The sequence below is a fragment of the Phragmites australis genome, chromosome 1 (assembly GCF_958298935.1).
Source record: "Phragmites australis chromosome 1, lpPhrAust1.1, whole genome shotgun sequence".
NCBI lineage: Eukaryota > Viridiplantae > Streptophyta > Magnoliopsida > Poales > Poaceae > Phragmites > Phragmites australis.
In genome coordinates this window covers 20,885,976-20,905,265 of record NC_084921.1, presented here as the reverse complement: position 1 = coordinate 20,905,265, position 19,290 = coordinate 20,885,976, and the positions used below count along the sequence as shown (strand labels likewise).

At 40.7% G+C, this 19,290-nt stretch overlaps 1 protein-coding gene and 1 long non-coding RNA gene across 2 annotated transcripts; one reads left to right on the top strand and one right to left on the bottom strand.

Annotated features, from left to right (window-relative positions):
• Positions 1-6,268: 6,268 nt before the first annotated feature.
• LOC133888314 (adenylate isopentenyltransferase 5, chloroplastic-like) lies at positions 6,269-7,780 on the bottom strand. The gene has a single exon (XM_062328508.1). The coding sequence runs from the start codon at positions 7,583-7,585 to the stop codon at positions 6,419-6,421; it is 1,167 nt and encodes a 388-aa protein (XP_062184492.1). The 5' UTR covers positions 7,586-7,780; the 3' UTR covers positions 6,269-6,418.
• Positions 7,781-15,054: 7,274 nt separating this feature from the next.
• Positions 15,055-17,512, top strand: LOC133888309 (uncharacterized). Its single transcript, XR_009903778.1, has 4 exons — positions 15,055-15,735; positions 15,814-15,988; positions 16,060-16,164; positions 16,252-17,512. It is a non-coding gene; the product is annotated as an uncharacterized LOC133888309 (long non-coding RNA).
• Positions 17,513-19,290: the final 1,778 nt, after the last annotated feature.

The following is a 19,290-nucleotide window of genomic DNA, read 5'->3' as shown; positions in this document are numbered from 1 at the left end:
TTTGTGAATGAAAGAGTTGGTCAAATTGAATATTAGATGTATGTGATGTAGATGCATGTTCCAAGTTTGTTCGTGTCGGGATTGTGAAATGGGTAGAACCAATTGTTGCTGCATAATCTATTCATGATGTAAATGTTGTTATCCATTCCTTGTATCCTAAGATGATAGATAGAAGTCAAGTCTAAGATGATCTATGTCTTCTTAGCCATGCATAGATTTCGGTAGAATATGAACAGTGGATGTCGCCATCGTTCATAGGCGATAGGATGTTATTCTTGAGCTCTGGTCTCTTTTAGATATAAGATGTTGGTATATGAGTTGCTATGAGGAAGAAGGTTATGAAGGCCAAGAGATTTGGACTTGTGTGGTATTATGGAGAATGTGAGACTTGAGTGGATGAATGGGATAGATTGGGAGAGAGGAGACTTGTATGTCATAGCCCTATTTGAGTTGATTTAAGGATTGTTCGTTGTTTGGCAGTGGCCAAGCACTTGTTTGTACTACCACATATCTCATGATGGGAAGATGAGTTCAATACCTTATATTGATGTGACCCTTTGGCTTGCTAATTTAATTTATGGTGTGAGTAGGCGGGATTGTAGAGGCATCTGAGGTTACTCCGGGAGTAGACTTAGGTGCCTCTACATCTGGAGATGCACGTTCAAATGGTTGGAACTTATTTAGGAAAGGTTGTCACAAGTACCCCCTTGTGTGCCTAGTGAGTCACACAAGCCAAACGGTCTCGTGTCTTGTTGGTAAAGAAGTACCCCCTGCATGGTTCTAAGAACTATTCGAATAGCCACACTATTGGTCATGAGCATGCTTGGTATCATGACATTTCAACATAACGTAACATCTGATCTTGTGGTATGAGCTCGTGGTGAGTTGTGATCATGATATGACACTATGGTTACAAATAAAAACATGAGCTTGTTACTTGTCTTGGTTGGGAAAAAGGGAAGTCTTTGTATACATTCATAAGTTATGAGTAACTTAGATCTGCATATCTAGTTGCTCAAGTAAGCATAGTTATTAAATGCTTTCATGCATTGGTTATACTTGTGGCTTATTCCTTGCCATTAACCAAATGCATCCTCTTAGAGTCGGAAATATATACATATCCATTTGCATAAATTTTGTGAGTACCTTCGTACTCACAATGATATTATTGAGTTTTTTTTTTGCAATAGATGGTGAGTAGGTGTTCGAGTACTTTTACCTTCATACTCTCACATTGGTAGGATTAAATTCCAAGCCTACAAGGCTAACCCCGATGGTCCTCAAGGGCAAGAGCATCATTGGTATTTTTTTGTTATTATAGTTTCTACTATGTATATACTGATCGAATGGTAGGGAGAACGTCTATTGTAAGTAATCTCTAGACCATCTTTTGACCAATGTGAGAGTTCAACTAGTTGTATGTGTTAGACCTCATGTTGAATCTTGTAAGGTTGTAAACTAAATGAAGACTTGTACTTGAAATGGACACTCAGATATTATCCTGTGATGAACGCATATGTTGTAAACGATATGCGTCTTGATCTTGGACTAGTCTTTTGATGCATGAAATACTGGAATTGTGTTCATTTTATTTTATCTAGTGTTGGATGATCTATCATTTGAATATGGATTAGCACATGCTATGTCCAAAGGAGCATGTGATATCCCTCATTCTTGCGGACAGCTAACGAGTCAATTAAAATGAGGATAGTTGGACAGCTCTCCACACAATGCTTTAAACACTAACCTTGGTGTCGTCAGAGTAGCTGTTTGTCTGTGGGACTTCTTGAAGAGGACTTAGTCCATTAACTTATTAACGACATTGCATTAGGGACACTGTGCAAGATACACATGCTCGCTTTGAACATTTTCCTTGAGGCGGTTGTGGGCATGGTTTATCCATGCATGGAAAATGGAGGTTTTGCACACCCGCTCGATACCGTTGGGCTATGCTAGGGTTTAGGTGGATCAGGTACATCACAAATTCGTTGATATTGAGTTGGACATCCCCGGAGATTATGGGATAATGAAACTATTAGATGCATCCACCATTTCATTGTGTGGCGCAAATGTTACATAATATTAGACATAGGAGATGGTGGTGATACTCATCCTCTTGATCAAGAGACTTCCCACATTTGTCGCTGCCTAGAAGAGATCCAACTCCTCCACCACCAACTAAAAAGAACTTTCTACCACTACCTAAGAAGCCTAAAAAGTCTATTAATGTTAGTATAACACCATTGCTCAAACATCTGGACCAAAGTGGTGAGAAAAGTGTAGTATCTCCGGAGACACATCAGATTTTCATTAACATTGCCAACATTGAGAAGGCCTTAAAAGTATATCACAACCATGAGACTACGAGCACATCTCCAAGATGCCTATCATGAAGACAGCTAGAAAAGAGGCATTTTATTCCAAGAAAAAAGGACAAGAAGATGATGACGCCACCACAAGAGTGCGATTCGATATGGGGAAGCTGATGCCCCCCCCCCCCCCAATCCAAGTTATAAAAACTAACATTTCAGTTGTGATGCTTACATCAATGGTACATGAGTGGTCCAACTAGGATGTGCTACCAAAACAGCTCGGCGTCAAGTTGATAGAGGAACATCTTTACGACACGAATGGCACATTCTACATTGATATTGGCCTCCTCTATGACTTGTTCAACCAAGTCACCCTCGAACTTACTCTAATAAGATGCTGGACACCGTAAGTGTCTTATGTATAATTTGTGGTATACATTCTTGTAATATCAATATATTCTATGTCTAAATCTTTCTTTCCTAGATTGGAGATACGGACAACTACAGAGAATGATTCGAATGTGGGATTCCTGATCCAGCACTTGTAAACACGGACCTTGTGAACACAAAACCAACTAATACTGAGGATTACATATTCAAGGCTATGCTAAAGCAACAATACAAGAGATGTATACTTTTACCTACAACTTTGAGAATGAGTTTTCACACGTACTCATATTGTTCTTTACTTGCAACACGATGTTAGGACTCATGGCTATGGTGACATATATGTGTAGTTTCCATTGGATCCTTGTTGCCATTGAGCTAGAAAGAAGCAAGATCATTGTCTTGGACACACTAAAAAAATCTAAAAAAACAGTATGGAAACCTCATAGATCCGGTCAATAGGTAAACTTGCTCATTTCATATATAGATAAGCTCTAGTAATCTTCCATTCAGTTGCATCTAAATTCAATTTACTCTTCACAATCACACATAGGGCATTCACATGGTACTGTAAAAAGAGTGTGCGGTACGCCCCATGCAAGAAATATTTATTTATCCGCACCAACTATTTGGTACATATGAATATTGATATATTGTGATTCCTATTAAATGACTACACTACTATAGAAAAGGTCATCACTTTCGGTTTAAAATTAACATCACTATCAGTTTTTGAACCGGCAATGAATAAGCAGCAGTGATAATACAAACCGGCAGTGATATTCGGTCCTAGATTCAATGGTTTTGAGACTTTTTTTTTGCACTTGACGAACAAACTCCCGCCCTTCAATTTACTCTTCACAATCACACATAGGGTATTCACACGGTACTGTAAAAAGAGTGTGTGGTACGCCCCATGCAAGAAAGATTATTTGTCCACACCAATTTTTTGGTACATATGAATATTGGTATATTGTGATTCCTATTAAATGACTACACTACTATAGAAAAGGTCATCACTTTTGGTTTAAAATTAATATCACTATCGATTTTTGAACCGGCAATGAATAAGCAGCGGTGATAATCCATGATTATCACTGTTGGTTCTGGAACCGACAGTAATAGAGTTATCACTGTCGGTTTGTGTTATAAACCGGCAGTGATATTCAGTCCTAGATTCAATGGTTTTGAGACTTTTTTTTTTGCACTTGACGAACAAACTCCCGCCCTTCAATTTACTCTTCACAATCACACATAGGGTATTCACACGGTACTGTAAAAAGAGTGTGTGGTAAGCCCCATGCAAGAAAGATTATTTGTCCACACCAATTTTTTGGTACATATGAATATTGGTATATTGTGATTCCTATTAAATGACTACACTACTATAGAAAAGGTCATCACTTTCGGTTTAAAATTAATATCACTATCGATTTTTGAACCGGCAATGAATAAGCAGCGGTGATAATCCATGATTATCACTGTTGGTTCTGGAACCGACAGTAATAGAGTTATCACTGTCGGTTTGTGTTACAAACCGGCAGTGATATTCAGTCCTAGATTCAATGGTTTTGAGACTTTTTTTTGCACTTGACGAACAAACTCCCGCCCCCTCCCCTATAGCTTTTCTGACTTGTGACGACCCCCCGCAGTTTCTGTGAGAGTCAAACCCGCAAATATAGCAATTTACACACCCGTGCAGTTTGTGGGAGTCGAACACATGACCTCACCCTCGCACGAAGCTTCCTTACCATCTCACCTCACAATCTTACCTCATAGCTTGGTCAAAATTTATTCTTTTGTCCTTTCCTACTTAGATCTTTGGATGATTATTTGGCTATATAGATTTTTTTTAAATGAAAATGTTGTCAACTACAAAGTTGTACATCTCATCAAGATCTACAATTTTCATACAAATTTTGTCTCTAATCCGTGCACAGTTCGGTAAAACAGCCATAACTTTTGCATACGGAGTCTGATTTTGACGTTTGACCTCTACTTTCGAAGTTAACAAAGAGGCGCATCTAAAAAAAATGGCAGATGCGACATGTGTACATTTATTGACAAAAAAAAGGCTCAGAAGACTCTTGACAGGACCTTTGAAGTTTTTGGTAAAAAAATGATCTTCTCCAATTTGCCTGAAAATTTTTGGACACATTATACTACATCTGAAAGTTAGTGCTACATAGTTGGTTCATCAATTCGAGTTACCAAACTCACAATAAAATTTTTGAAGTTGCATTCAACTTTTTGGCCCTATGTATGGTTTTTTCAATCATTCTTACTAGTCTTAAACTAAACATAGCAATTCACTTTGTGGTTAAGTGTGTGATTTCCTGATAGTGATACTTGATTATCACTGCTCGTTTTTGCCATATGAGCTTTTACTGTCGGTTTTTGGTAAGAATCGATAGTGATATTTTAACACTGTCGATTGTTTTTTACAGTAAAAGGAGCAAGGATGACTTTTTTTTGGTAGTGCTAGTTGCACTACTTTGAAGTTTCATTTCTTTTTTTTTTAGTGTCAGAAGTCACAAGTAGGGCCAACGCAACAATCTATGCGAGCTCTACATATGCACATTCATGCGACAATGCACCGATTTTAATATGGAAGATAATAAATGTCAGTACATATATATATTAATGTCTCCTTTCTAATTTCTATACGTGTTCATGGATTAATTTTTTCAATTGGTTAATGACAGCGCATGAAGCTGAACACAAGTAGACTACTAGTACTCCACGAAATCATAGCCGTTCAATATGCACTTACCAGGTTTATCAATGATCAGGTTATCGATCTAAATGGCGAGTTTCATGACCCAGACAACCAAGAAATGGTGTTATGGGAGCTTCTTAACGGTCCTAACCATATGTCTACTTCGTTGTCGACTCATGACTTATCTAGTACAACGTCTAATAAGTAGAAATATATTTAGTGGAAACTTGTTGTGAGCTAAAAACTTTTATTATGGTAAATTAATGAAATTTGGTGGTTGAATGTGAATTTGTGGTGTAATATGGTTGAATGAATGTGATGAATGAATTGTTGTGTATATACACGTGAATGAGATACGGTGAATGAACTATGTTGTTATATGTTTATTGCTGTGTATTTTCTATTTCAGATGGTGTGGCTAACAATACTTGTGGCTAGCTAGAAATACAAGTTTTGCATCTTAGGGCATATAATTGTTATTACCGGTTCAATGCTATTTAATATTAATGCCGAATTTAATCTAAAATCAGCATGAACCGGTAGTGATAAGGGTATCAATCACTACCGCTTCTGTAACTGACAATGTTAATTTTAGATTTTAACATTGTCGGTTGTTCAGTGCTGATTCAATAATTGACAGTGATGCCAGCTATGAACCCGCACTAATCAAGTGCTATTTGGTAGTGATACTACAAACACCAGCTCCAATATTCATTGGAGTTAAGATGTGTAGTCATAACAAAAAGCTTTATTAGATCTACAGCGACGCATAGCTGATTCACCTAGTTTTTAAACAAACTCATGTTCAATCTATAACATTTTCATGATTGCATTACTCGTAATACATCAATTGAATGGATACAACAAATTATTCACTACAAGAAATGAAGGAAATAACTAGATCATAGCGAAACAGTAATTAAATAGATATGCAAGCTACATATTTAGCTCACTTTAGTTAGATGATCCTTAGCATTATACGTTTGTGAGATGTCACAACTCAGACCACCGTGGCCGCCTCCATTCCTACGAACCCACGGCCCGGCGCAACCACAGCTTTCTCCAGCTGCATACCGCACCATTCTGCCGCCGTGCCAGAACCTGCCATGGTCTCCTCCTTGGCCGCCGCCATGACCAAACGACTCTTGTCGTCGTCCTTACCGCCATGGGCCGCCTTTGCACCCAGAATCGTGGCCACGACATTCGCAGCAGGCTCCGCAATGTCCGTCTCCCACGAGGCTCGCTCAGCGTCGGGGTTGTTGGCCCTGCTGATCCTGAGCGCAAGCACCTTGGTGGCGTCGAGGCGGTGGATTTTCCACCCGGGGAGGCGACATAGGCAGTGGATCTTCCGCAGCTGGCGGCACGCCAGCCTGCACGTGTTCGCCTTGATCTCATCAACGGCCGCGGCAAGGAGCCGCTGGCGCAGCTCATTGGCGCCGTCGCCGTCCAGCGCCCCGGCGCCCTCCAGCCGTAAGTAGGTGTCCATCTCCGGCACGCCAATGGCCCTCAGGATCCCCCTGGAGTAGTCAGCGTCCGGCCGGAAGAAGCCCCGCACCTCGTCAACGAGCCCTTGCTCCAGCATGCAGTCCACGCGGTCGCGGATGTACCGATGCAGCACCGGCAGGTCGGCGTCCAGCCAAAGGAAGCAGCACTCGTAGCGCTGGCGGAAGCCCGACTCGCCGTCCAGCAGCGCCTCGAGGTACCTGTTCGAGCCACCGGCGATGACCGGCACACGGCCCCTCGCGAGGACGGTCTCCACGGCGCGGGTGACGTCGCGGCGGAAGTCGGCGATGGTGTAGTCCGCGTCGGGTCGCACCCCACCGATGAGGTGGTGCGGCACGCCGCGGCGCTCCTTTGGCGTCACCTTGTTGGTGACGACGTCGAGGCCGTCGTGGACCTGGATCTTGTCAGAGTTGACGACCTCGCCGCCGAAGAGCAGCGCGAGGTCGACGGCCAGCTTGGACTTGCCGGTGGCCGTGGCGCCCATCACCACCACCACCTTGCCTCTCGCCGTCGCGCCATCAGTGCCCTCCATGCGTGAGTCCACAATCCTTAACGCTCGCTCGTTTTGCAATTCTTCTTGCTGCAAAGTGAGAGACGTAAACAAGAATCGTGAGATCGGTGGCTCTGGTTTTAGGTGTGCATGCATGCAGTCGCGCGCTGTCATGAACCTCTGCGCAGCGCGTGCGGTACTATGTTCCCGTGTCCGGCCGTCACTGAATACGTTTTCTAGACGCTTGATTGTTCACCGAAATAGTGATGTGTGTGTCTCTCTCTCTCTCCCTCAGCTTGGACTAGGACTACTCGCGATTGTAGCGATTACTGTAGCTTGCTGCAGTTCAACGATGAAGAACACGGCTAGTCTAGTTACTTGAGGTTCAATTTAACTACTTTTTCATGTGTCCGTCCGAGTGGTGTACATGTCAACAACTGTGACCTCCTGCGGCGAGTTTGAATTGAGCTGGTTGTTACGCGGAAGCTAGCTTGATTAACGTAATTAACTGTGGTCAAGACAACGGCTTGAGAAAGCAGCTAGAAATGAGGCGCAGGGAGGTGCTGACATTTGAGCAGTCTCGTGCAAAGCGACAGTTTTGAATTGCATTTGTTTCCAGGAAATCTAGAACGCATTTGGGCGTATACCTGGTCATATGGAGATGGGAACGCACACAATTCAAATGTATAGATGGATCGGGCTCTGGGTTTTAGAACTTCATCTCTATCTTTTTCCTTTTGAGAAAAGAGAGAACTTTATTTATTATTTAGAACACGTGGTACACTTCTAAGCAACCAATGCAATTTCTCAACACAACGGAGAACTTCAGACCCGGCAATTGTGCGAGTTGCCGAGTTCATGGGCTACTGAATTCTGCTCTCTCGTAAAATTAAAAGCATTTTCTCTAAAGAGGAAGCTTAAGGGCGAACAAAGGTCCTCATTATTATTCATCTCCATCAAGCTAGCTAGGCAAACACAAGTGGCAAACCTGCTTGCCAGGTCATCATGTGGGACCCTATAATTTGACACAGGGACAGATCTAGGATTAGTCTGGGTAATTAAATAAGTCTGTCGAAGGCCACACCCTATAATTATTCCAAATTTTCATAAATTTTACTGAGTTTGTCATGTGTATTGTCTAGGCCTAAACCTGGGGATGCAGCACAAGCAGCCTAGCTCTAGCTATGTGTAGAACGAACCTAGGGTAGCAAACTTTTATAAACCGCGCGCCAATTTGTCACCATGCATGAAGGCATGTTTGGATAGGAGGGGTTCTGTTTCAGATACTGCAGGTTCGCTTAAATTTGAACTGTGTCACAAAACTTCCCAAAGACAATACCCCTACCGTTTCTGTATTTTGAGTATAGTATATCGATGGATATGAGATAGCCAAATTATCTAACGCATTACGACACCATGTCCACTTTTACGATCATTTTTTCAAGAAACAATGTTTGGATGAGCAAAGTAGCACAACCGAAGATAAGAACCATGGACGTAATGCACACTTGGTCACCCTCAGTGGCCAAGGAATAAATATTGCTGTTGTAAAACTCGATCTTCTTAATGGAAAGGGACGTGAATCTTTTCTATTCTTGAAAAAAAAACATGAACAACGTCTAATGAAAAGAGATGTATAAATCTCTAAGGCTTTTATAGTTTTCAAATCTCTGCTAGCTCTTTGGTTCTGTTTCATTTGATGCTTTAATTTAGTATTGATGAGGTGTTCTTTTTCATTCAGTATGCTATATGTGGTATCTAAAGAAGAGATCCTACTACGTCTTGCGCGCTAATATACCGCTACTTCATTTAGTATATATATATAACCACTTGTTAACTAGTTGTAACTTGTTAGTACGATTGTTACCTCTTGTTAGTACACTAATAGAAAGATGTAAAGTCTGGTAGTGGAAGACGCAAATTAATTTATTAAAGTAACATTTATAGTCACCTTGTGATTTTTCGCTGCACACGTGAACCAAATTTTCTTAAAAAAAAAAGAGATAGCTAGTCAAGCTAATTTGCCAGAATAACTCTTTCCTACCTTAATTAAGAAAAAGGGACAAATGCACAGGTAAAAGGGCAAGGCAACAAGTAATCCCACAGATGTAAATTGAGAGAATAATAATTACTTTCATTCACCTGATAGCTAGTCTGCTACAAACGGAGTGATGCGGAGCAATGAAGAGCTAGCAAGCTACAAATTAAAGTATTTTGGTGTGTGATGTCCCAAGTCTGTTTGCCCCCGGCCTGAACTCTCGTTGTGCTTGTTGCAGCAATCCTTCTTGGCCTTTTTATAGACCTGATCATGGAAGGCGCGCTATTTTAATTTGCACCGTCAACTCTTCAAAACAGCAAAAACTAGTGCTCACTACTTGTAGCAAGTTATTAAGACTTTGTGGTTGCACTTGACAAGAGCATACGTACGTACAGTTAATGAAACATCTTATGGACTCTTAATTAAGGTCAGAAGAATCAGGTACTTTCATTCAGACTTGGGCCTGGTCTACTGTTAGGTGAGCTCTCCTTACCAGTGACTGAGAAATGGGAACATTCCTCTTTGCAATTGGACCATTGCCAGCTAGCCCACAGTGTCAAATGAAATGTCTGTCATTAGATAAAGGTTGTAAAAGAAAGAACACGAGACTAAACATACCAAAAATACTGGTATATAAGATACATTTCTTTAAATAGTTATAAAATTTACTTTATAAGGACACAGAGAGCACCGGCGAAACTAAAGAGTGTGCATGTTTTTGTCCGATTTGTGTAAGATGGCTCCTAATGCGGTATATAACGATAACGACACCAATATTCAATTCAAGCTCAGGACAGTATAATATATATGATGAGAACAGGTTCGATCATGCGGTGACATTCCGTATGTGAAAAAGGCAGTCTTTCCGACGTTCCAACGTCAGGCAGAGAAGAAACGAAACCGTGGGCTTCAGGAAGGAAAGGTATGGCTCTCATCGATCACTGACGACCTCTCGCCGTGGTGGCTGGCTTTACCTGCCGGCCGGTGTGCGGTGTCGGCCGGTTTTCTCATGACAAAATCATGCAAAGCTTTCCTTCAATTTAATTTGAAACCGAGAAGTCATGCACAGCTTCCTTTGTAGATTATGCTCCGACATTCTCCCGTCGATTGCTAGTCCTATTTTGATTATTATTTGTTGGAGCCAGGGTATATGTGTACATGCGCGCAAGAGACATCGTGTTGACTGTGTTTGGCGTGTAGTCGCAATCCTAGCACCGAACTGGTGCATTCATTTTTCGTAGTTAATTGGTGCTTTGTAGGTTACAGAGAGGATCCCAGCGAGTCGGTCCTTTTCTTCTTATTTCTGGTTGATGTCTACACTCTACGCGTTTTATCTATTTTTGTTCTTTTTCTTTTACTCCCAAGGATAGTTGATCTGCCATGTGTATGTAGATGAGTACCTGTGTGCTATGCACCAGCTTGCTTGATGATGTAGATGGGCCTTGTGTTTTTTGTCGGACAATAACTGGTGATGCATGTGTCTGTTGTGTATGACATTGGACAAGAAAAACATGTAACGATCGACCAATCAACTCTACAGTATATGTCTATTTCCTTTCTGCTGTTCATATTTAAGGCTTCTTGTAAGCTGTAGAGTCTATGATTTTATTTAAAAAAATTCCATCATTAATTTTGTCCGTTTTGCATTCTCATTTTATGTTTTTAGTTTGTTTACACAGGTACATGTTATTAGATAACGTTAACAAAGGCAATTTTTGTTTAGCTGCCAATCTTGGATAGAGTAGGCTACTTGCAAAAAAAGGCTTATATTATTTGGGATGGTTACTTGAAGCGTTCTCCCTAATCCCTCCTATATTTTCCTGTGATAATATTTGCTTTTTATAAAATTCGTCAAAATAATTTCTTTTAAAAACAAACATACTCTGTTCCTACCGATGGTTATTTGGCACTTCCTCTTGGCAACAGCAAAGGCAGAACAAATAACAAAGGCTGTTCGTTGGTCGTCATCTATCCATTCACAACACCAACGTCACAAGCACAAGAAACATGCAACCACCGACACTGAAACCTCATCCACAATTCAGTATTACACAATATCTTCAATAAGAAAAGAAAAGAAAATAAAAAACAGCACGCGAGTTTTATTGGATCAATCATGGATACATACATCTACCATTTAAGGGCACTGCTGCTGAAAATATTCGAAGCATCAAAAGCATATCGCCTAAGGTAAGTCTAAAAAAAGCAGTAGCACCGATTACCCTTCGATCATGGGAACAGAAATTATAGAGAACACCGCGGTACATGTAATCTGCATTCTAATGGAGCCTATTCTATGGAGGGCTGATTTCACCTGCTGCTTACAGCATCATACAACTGGAAATCCATATACCAGTTTGCCACGGCCTTGCTTGATTTCTAGAGGATATAACATGCAGTCAGGAGGCTCTTGACAGCGCATTCTCGACATACATGCATCTACACCTATAATTAGTTCTGCACAAATTGCACTCTCCATTCCTGCTCCACTGCACAGAAACAGAAGTTTGACAGGTGACATTGTGTCAATTGAGGCTGGATTTCTGCTAAACGTTTTATGAAAAACCAACAGAAGTTTTATGAAAGGGTGTATGTGCATCTTTATTTTCTATTCATTTCAACAGTCAATTGGTTTCTCATATAGCTTTCTGTGCTGTACTGCTGTGCAACTAGATGAAAAACCTGAACGCTTAACAGTTGCTGTGGTTCAAATCTAAAGTGTATTTCCCACCATTTTCATAACCTCGGGGATTCCAATGTAACATACTAGTAGACTATGATATAGTGTCTAGGTTGTAGTCCATATAATATAGTCCAATCGGACACGTATGTATGTAACACATCTACTCCGTGCACACCACCACGACATGTTGTCGACTCACCATCTTCACCACATTATGGAGCTACATACTCCACATTATACGCACCATCGCAGCCACTCTCACACAAACCACATCACGTTGTTACAGCTTTGCACGCATACGGAGTCTGAAACACGGGAACAGACTCCACATCCATGTGCATGGACCCAGCCTCCGCTCTGCACAAACGCGCAATCAACACCCACGAGGCCTCTGATAGCATCAACTTCTATATCTTTTCATATTAAACAAGCTTTGATAGCAATTGTTGGCTTTTCACTAAGATCAAATAATCATGAATAACACAAACACACAAAAGAACATGTTGCTCCTTTATTTCTCACGCACGCACATGTTACAACTCAAGAACATGATTTTTTCCATGGCACATTGTGAGGGTGTGCCCCACCCTTCATTATACAGGACCAAAAACAAGAATCTAAATCCTACTCCGATCCAATCGTATAACTCTTAATCCTATTCCAACTCTATATGTATTAAACTCCTATTAGTACACCACTTCGACTTTGGCATGCACTACCAGGAATTGTGAACCTCTCAAGTGTCACGATTTTTCCCGAGTGTTTTTTGTCGAGCAGTCGGGAACTTAACAAGCTTCCCGTGTGTTCCTTCATGCTCTCAGGAGACTGCCTAAGCACTCGAAAAAAAATAAATTTTCCTGAGTACTCAAAATTGTACCGAGTGTTTTTAGTTTGCATTCGGGAGACCTATTGGTTGAGGTCGTGAGGCTGGTCAAGGCGCGCGATTTTTTCATCCAGCGCCAATTTTTTTTCTATCGGCGCCAACACCAAATGTGCAACAGTACACACTGACAAAGTGGGCCCGCCACAACCCACTTCATATTCTCCTCCTTACAAACATCTCTCTCTCTCTCTCTCTCTCTCTCTCTCTCTCTCTCTCTCTCTCTCTCTCTCTCTCTCTCTCTCTCTCTCTCTCAGATTCACAAACTCATCTTCTCCACCCCTCTCCACTCCACATAGCATGATCCTCACAGTTCTCCACTGTCCACCGGTGTCCTCCCCACCACCACAAGCCACCTGTGCCTCTCCACCACACCATGGGATAGGGGCAGTACCTCCATTAGCTCCATTCCCCTGCTGCCACGAAATCCAACCTCAAAATCTCTCAAGCTTGCTCCCATATCTCCATGTTCTCCCAAATCTGACCTCCTATCTCTGATTTGCTTATTTGTAGATGGGGCTGCAGTGATTCTTGGCTCAACTGCTGCAAACTATGGCAAATCCATTCCCACCTCTGCTCCTGTGGGAAGGATTTGAAGGTCAGAGAAAGAGGTAACGAAAGGAAGAATTTTTCTAACCCCTTTCCATATTTCTTTTCTGGGGGTTTTGTTTTCAATGGGTAATAGGAGGTTCTTAGTATAATTTATTGTTCAATTTCACTTGCATGTAGTTTTTCTTACATACCAACTATTATTGTGCACCTTGTTGTTCTACTACTACATTACGAATTATTTACCTGAAGTTTTGTATGGATGCAGATCTCTCCAATACAGATTACCTCTCACATCGTTAGCCGTGAAGTTGTAGCTACAGACTACAGACAATCCTTGTGATGTGAGAAGGACCATCTATTGACACAATTCCCCATCACCTTACTGACCATTATATTTTAGAAGAAACTAGATAAGTTCTATCTTTTTCTTCTTCTGCACTATATGTTTGTGCTGGATCCATATTGTATGTAAATAGAGCAAAATGAGTTATGATTCTGCTCCCAACACTAGTGTTGAACTATTCTTTCAAGAAGATGGGCTGCAAGGGACTTTTGAAATCATTATTAGAGAAGAGGATGATAATATAGATAATATTCAAAGGGATTCAGATGAGATTGTAAATGAAGAAGACTTAGAATTTCTTAGCTGGTTAGATATTGATAGCAGCGAAGGCGATGAGATTAAGTCAGAAGCCTTCTATTCAGATAGCGATGATGACTTTCTGGAAGGCTCAACTAGAGATGATGACTACTTCTAGTGATGTTGTATTTATTCCATATTGCAATTACTAATTTATTGTTTCGAAATGCGCAACTTTCTTTTAATAATTCATGTCATATTTTTTGATCTAAAATTCATGTCTTATATTTTAAATTATAACCCATTCCATCTTTATTATTTCAGGACGACGAGGGGCCTTCAAAAAATATAACAGCAAAGTTGAGACACGCCAAATATTCTTCTTCCGCAAGGTCAACCCCATCTATGAGGAGTAAAGGGGAGGCATCCACAGCTACAAGGGATAGTGGTGAAGCAGCCATAGCTCCCAACAGTACAGGGGAAATAGCTATAGCTCCCAAGGGCAGAGGTGCAACAGCCACAGCTCCTAGGGTCTGGGCGGCTACAAACATAGCTCCTAGGGGAAGAGGTGCAACGACCACAGCTCCTAGATGTTGTGGGGCTGCAAACTTAGCTCCCATGGGAAGAGGTGCAAAAGTCATTGTACCTCAGGGCAGGGGGCTGCAAACATAGCTCCTAGGGGAAAAGGTGCAATAGCCACTGCACCTAAGGGCCGGGGGCTGCAAACATAGCTCCCAGGGAAAAAGGTGCAAACATAGCTCCTAGAATGGATTCTGTCTCTACCAGATCAAGCTCCTCAATCTCGCAAGCCCCTCCTCTTGCTGATCTTGAGGAGGAGGAGGTGGTGGTGGTGGTGGTGGTGGTGGTGGTGGTGGTGGAGGAGGGGGGGTTAGGAAGAGGGTGACCCAAATATAGAGGAAAATAGAGTGCATGATTTCTAGATGCGGGGTCCTTCAAACTTGCCACCACAACCATCTCGGGATGAGGACAAGATTCTCATCTGTCTTGTAGGAGATACTTAAGTATATAAACTGTATGACCTTACTGGTAGGAGGATACGATTGATTAGCTCACTAGCAAACCAAATTGTTAACTGATGTGCAGGCAATGGAAAGAAGAAATTGCAGTTGAAGGCAGAATTCCTAATGGTATCATTGGTGTGTTAGTTCTATGGTATTTCCATGGATTAGTAACTCTAGAAGGATGAGAAGAGCCCGTGTGGACATGGCTGCACTACAGGACTGCTACAGCTTTTTTCTAAAGGAGGAGGAATAGTGTTCGAGAATTGTTTGCAGCAGGTGGAGGAAAGTTTACGGGTAAGTTTCTCCACATACTTATGTGTGCATAATTTTTTCATTCAATAATTTATTGTTGGCAATATTTCATACTTGCAATGGTGGTATCTATGGTCAAAAGGCCAGGAAGCTAATGCTAGGAGAGTAGTGCGTAATGCTGTCAAGAATTTAATCCCGCAAATGATATACGAAGCACGCATTCAAGATGTCATCACTTACCACAAAAAGGTGCTTCGAAGGTAAATTTATAGGCCTGAGGCTTGCCAATAATGGTTGAGGTGGATGAGTACATACAGGTAACATGTAAAAGCGGTGCACTTCATTTTGATTAACTCCAAGATATTGTTACTGAACACTTGCTTAATTAAATTCAGATTATGTTGTGGTGGTGCCATAGATGCCTAGATGCACATGACAAGATTGTAGAATTAAAGTACTGCAACGAAGAAAAGAAAGAAGCATCTCTTGCTGCTAGGGAATGTAGACTTCCAGATGGGTGGGATTGTGCACCGTCAAGGCAGTTCCTCCATGGCTCGTTTCCACAATCTGGTACCTCTATATCTTTATAGTATACACTATATATTCTATATAATGATCATTTACCTTCAAATTATGCTTAGGAGAAGAAGGAACAGAAGGTTGTGTCTGACGTAGAAACTTACTTAGTAGCGAGGATGGGTGATCAGGAAGGTACACTGTGCAATCCACGCGCAGAAGAAAACTTAGTAAGATTTATGATGCTTCTTACATAATGTTATATTAAAATCTGTTATGCCATGATCCTATGTTGAGATGACGGAGTTCTCCAATAGGAGGCATTTAATGAGGCTTCTATTGAGCTTAATGGTCTAGAGTTTAACATGATGAAAGAACCAATTGATGCGGCTGCTACCTATAAGGCTGGAAAGAGTAAGAAACATGGCTGCTTCATGATGGGCAATGGCTACATTAGCACACTAACAACTCTCTCCCAGGTCAGAGCACAGTGTTGGGTTATTGGACAATGAACGTCCTGCAAGACGACTATGAACAGTAAGTGATAGGGTGAATGATATGGAGGCAAAGCTACAACAGGAAATTGAGGCAAGCCAACTCAGGGTGACTGATCTTAGGCAAAACTGCAGCAAGAAATCGAGGCAAGGCAACAGATGGGACAAATACTGCAGGTTAGTTGTATGCTTTTGAATGATTTTGGTTAGATCACCAATGCATGAGTGTGAGCATGGAACTGCCAGCAAAAAAATATCGATATTGTCCACTTGAAAGATTCTCTAATTCTTGTAGGTAAAATTTTCATGAAGAATTTAGTCATTAGAATATTGCTTTCAAGCAAGAAGTATTACTAAGGTAACATATGACAATCTATAAATTTATAGTCTATTAATTCTCGGCTTAATGGCATGTCTCCAACAGAGGGGTCACTGGATGTAGCATCTAATGAGGTTAGAAAACTTATCGTTGTTTGATAGGACTTGGAATCCATTTTGACATTATTTGATCTCATCTTCTCTGAAAACAAATTACTGAGAACAACTGGATCAACGGCAGCATACACTGCTATAGATGGTCAGGCTAGAGATGCTCACATGTTGGCAGCCCATTCCTGGATCATGTATATGAACCAGTCCAAATTGACCACTTTAGTCACAAAAAAAAAATGTAAGTCACTGCTACACATTCTCCATCATTTTTCATTTTGTCTACATTTCATCCTTTCACAGTTATAGATATAGCCAACTCAACAATGTTAAAATTACATTTTTCTTAATTAGATATTAGTTAAATGCATATCAACTAATATTGTTTCCAGCATCTGATTATACTATTCCCAAAAGACATACAGCATGACTACAAAAAATTATTTGCAAGCTCCATTAATCAACATGGGTAATTTCTAGTACTAAACCTTTTTTTAAATGGCTTTGCAACTGGGCACTGAAAGACAGGACATGGATTGCTAGTTTATGAACCTCTCGACGTCAACTCATGTATACATACTCCATGTTCAGCTAACTTGTTAAACTTCTTTGTGAAACTACTATTTTGTTGAACTACTTAAAACTCTTAGATGTGTCGGGTGCAATATTTTGGATTATTTGAACAATTGAAAGTGTGCTATTTGATTGGTCATTCATGTCTTTCCTGGGAATGCATCATTGTTGCTAGCTGTGAGGTCTTTTGTTATGTGGAATGTGTGTGGGTTCCATTATCAACTTGTGAAATGCAATGGTGTGGCTAGGTGCTTGAGATGTGTCGTGTGGTTATTTTATCTGTTATCTATGTTGGTACTTATATGAATACATGTGTATAATAGATGTGCAGATACTAGTAGTGCTATATTATTGATATACATCTGAATTATGTGATAACCACTAGAAACTGCAGAGTAGTATTGCTTGAAACAAAAAAAAAAGAAGTAAGCATTAAATAGTAATGTGCTGCTGTTAGCAGGGGATGCAATTCCCGAGTGTCACTTTCCCAAGTGTACTCATGGTGGCTCGCTGACCTTGCACGTGATATTCTTCTCTCGTGTGTCAGTTCTTTCCTAAAGGCATGCGAACACTCAAGAACCTCAAGATTACCGAGTGTTTAGGTAAAACACTCTAGAACATCAAGATTTCCCGAAGCAACTTTCTTGAGTGCTCTTTCCCGAAGGCTAGCCTTCGGGAACATATCTCCCGAGTGTTTTCCATTAGTTCCCGAGTGCTTGTGGCACTCGGGAACTTCCCAGATCCTGGTAGTGATGGACTCTCATGCATGCCAAAAATAATCCTACCTAAAAAACAAGATTAACTCTAACATGCTAGAGGTTGCCCTCCTCGATGATTTTATGGGCGAGAGCCACTGGTTGTAGCTTAGTCACAAACGAATGGCTCACCTGAGGGACTACGATCCTGCAGGCTAACACGATTGAGCACCGAAAACCATGGCTCACGATAGTAAACACAGCCAAACAACAAATAATCAAAGGTTTCCGATTCTTAGTCATCATTATCCCTCAAGTCATGTATGTGGAGTCTATTGGAAGTCTATAATGCCCTACTCTACAACTAAAACATAATTTAGCAAAAAATCAAAATTTTGGCAGCACATTCTTTGTAATATGTAGTATAATTGGCATACTATCACATGCATGATAAATAAAATTCATAAACATTATAGTAGCAGTAATTAAAACTCATGGTACAACCACACCATACAACTATTTATAGCACAGACGAGATTAATTCTCCTTTGACAAAAGCTTATCTCAAGTGAAAGCGTCGCACTAATAAACTGAGCTTTTATAACATGAACTAGATTATTAACATTGTGGCATGTGCAAGCTTCTAAGTCCCAAGCTCATCATGCACGCCAAAATGGTCTAAGCACACATGTAAAAGAATTAACGGGGTGAGATAATCTTAGCAAGCAAAGGCTATGAATATACACATATCTCACATTTGGTTGAATAAATGATTTATAAACAAAAGACTAAAGATAGGCTAGAACATGAGAAAGTAAATGGTACTCTTCCTCATGATATAGCATTTGCCAAACCATTTTTACTAGATTGTCTTTATACTGATACCATACACTCTAGGATTTTATATCCTCCAACTGCTATGAAATGCATGTATGTCATGATGCAACTCTATTTGAGATTTTAGTGTTGATTGATGCCAACCTCTCATGCAACTCCATGTACCGGTACTAGTAACGGTGTGATGGGGGTGACTAGCCTCTATCTCCATATGAAGTGCATATGTATGCATATATTGGAATCAACATCAATACTCAATTCTATGAAGTGCATATGTATGCATATATTGGAATCAACATCAATACTCAATTCTTTGATAACCCCTTGT

Coding starts and splice junctions, on each gene's coding strand:
- LOC133888314 (XM_062328508.1), bottom strand. CDS start 7,585: ATGACAGCGCGCGACTGCATGCATGCACACCTAAAACCAGAGCCACCG.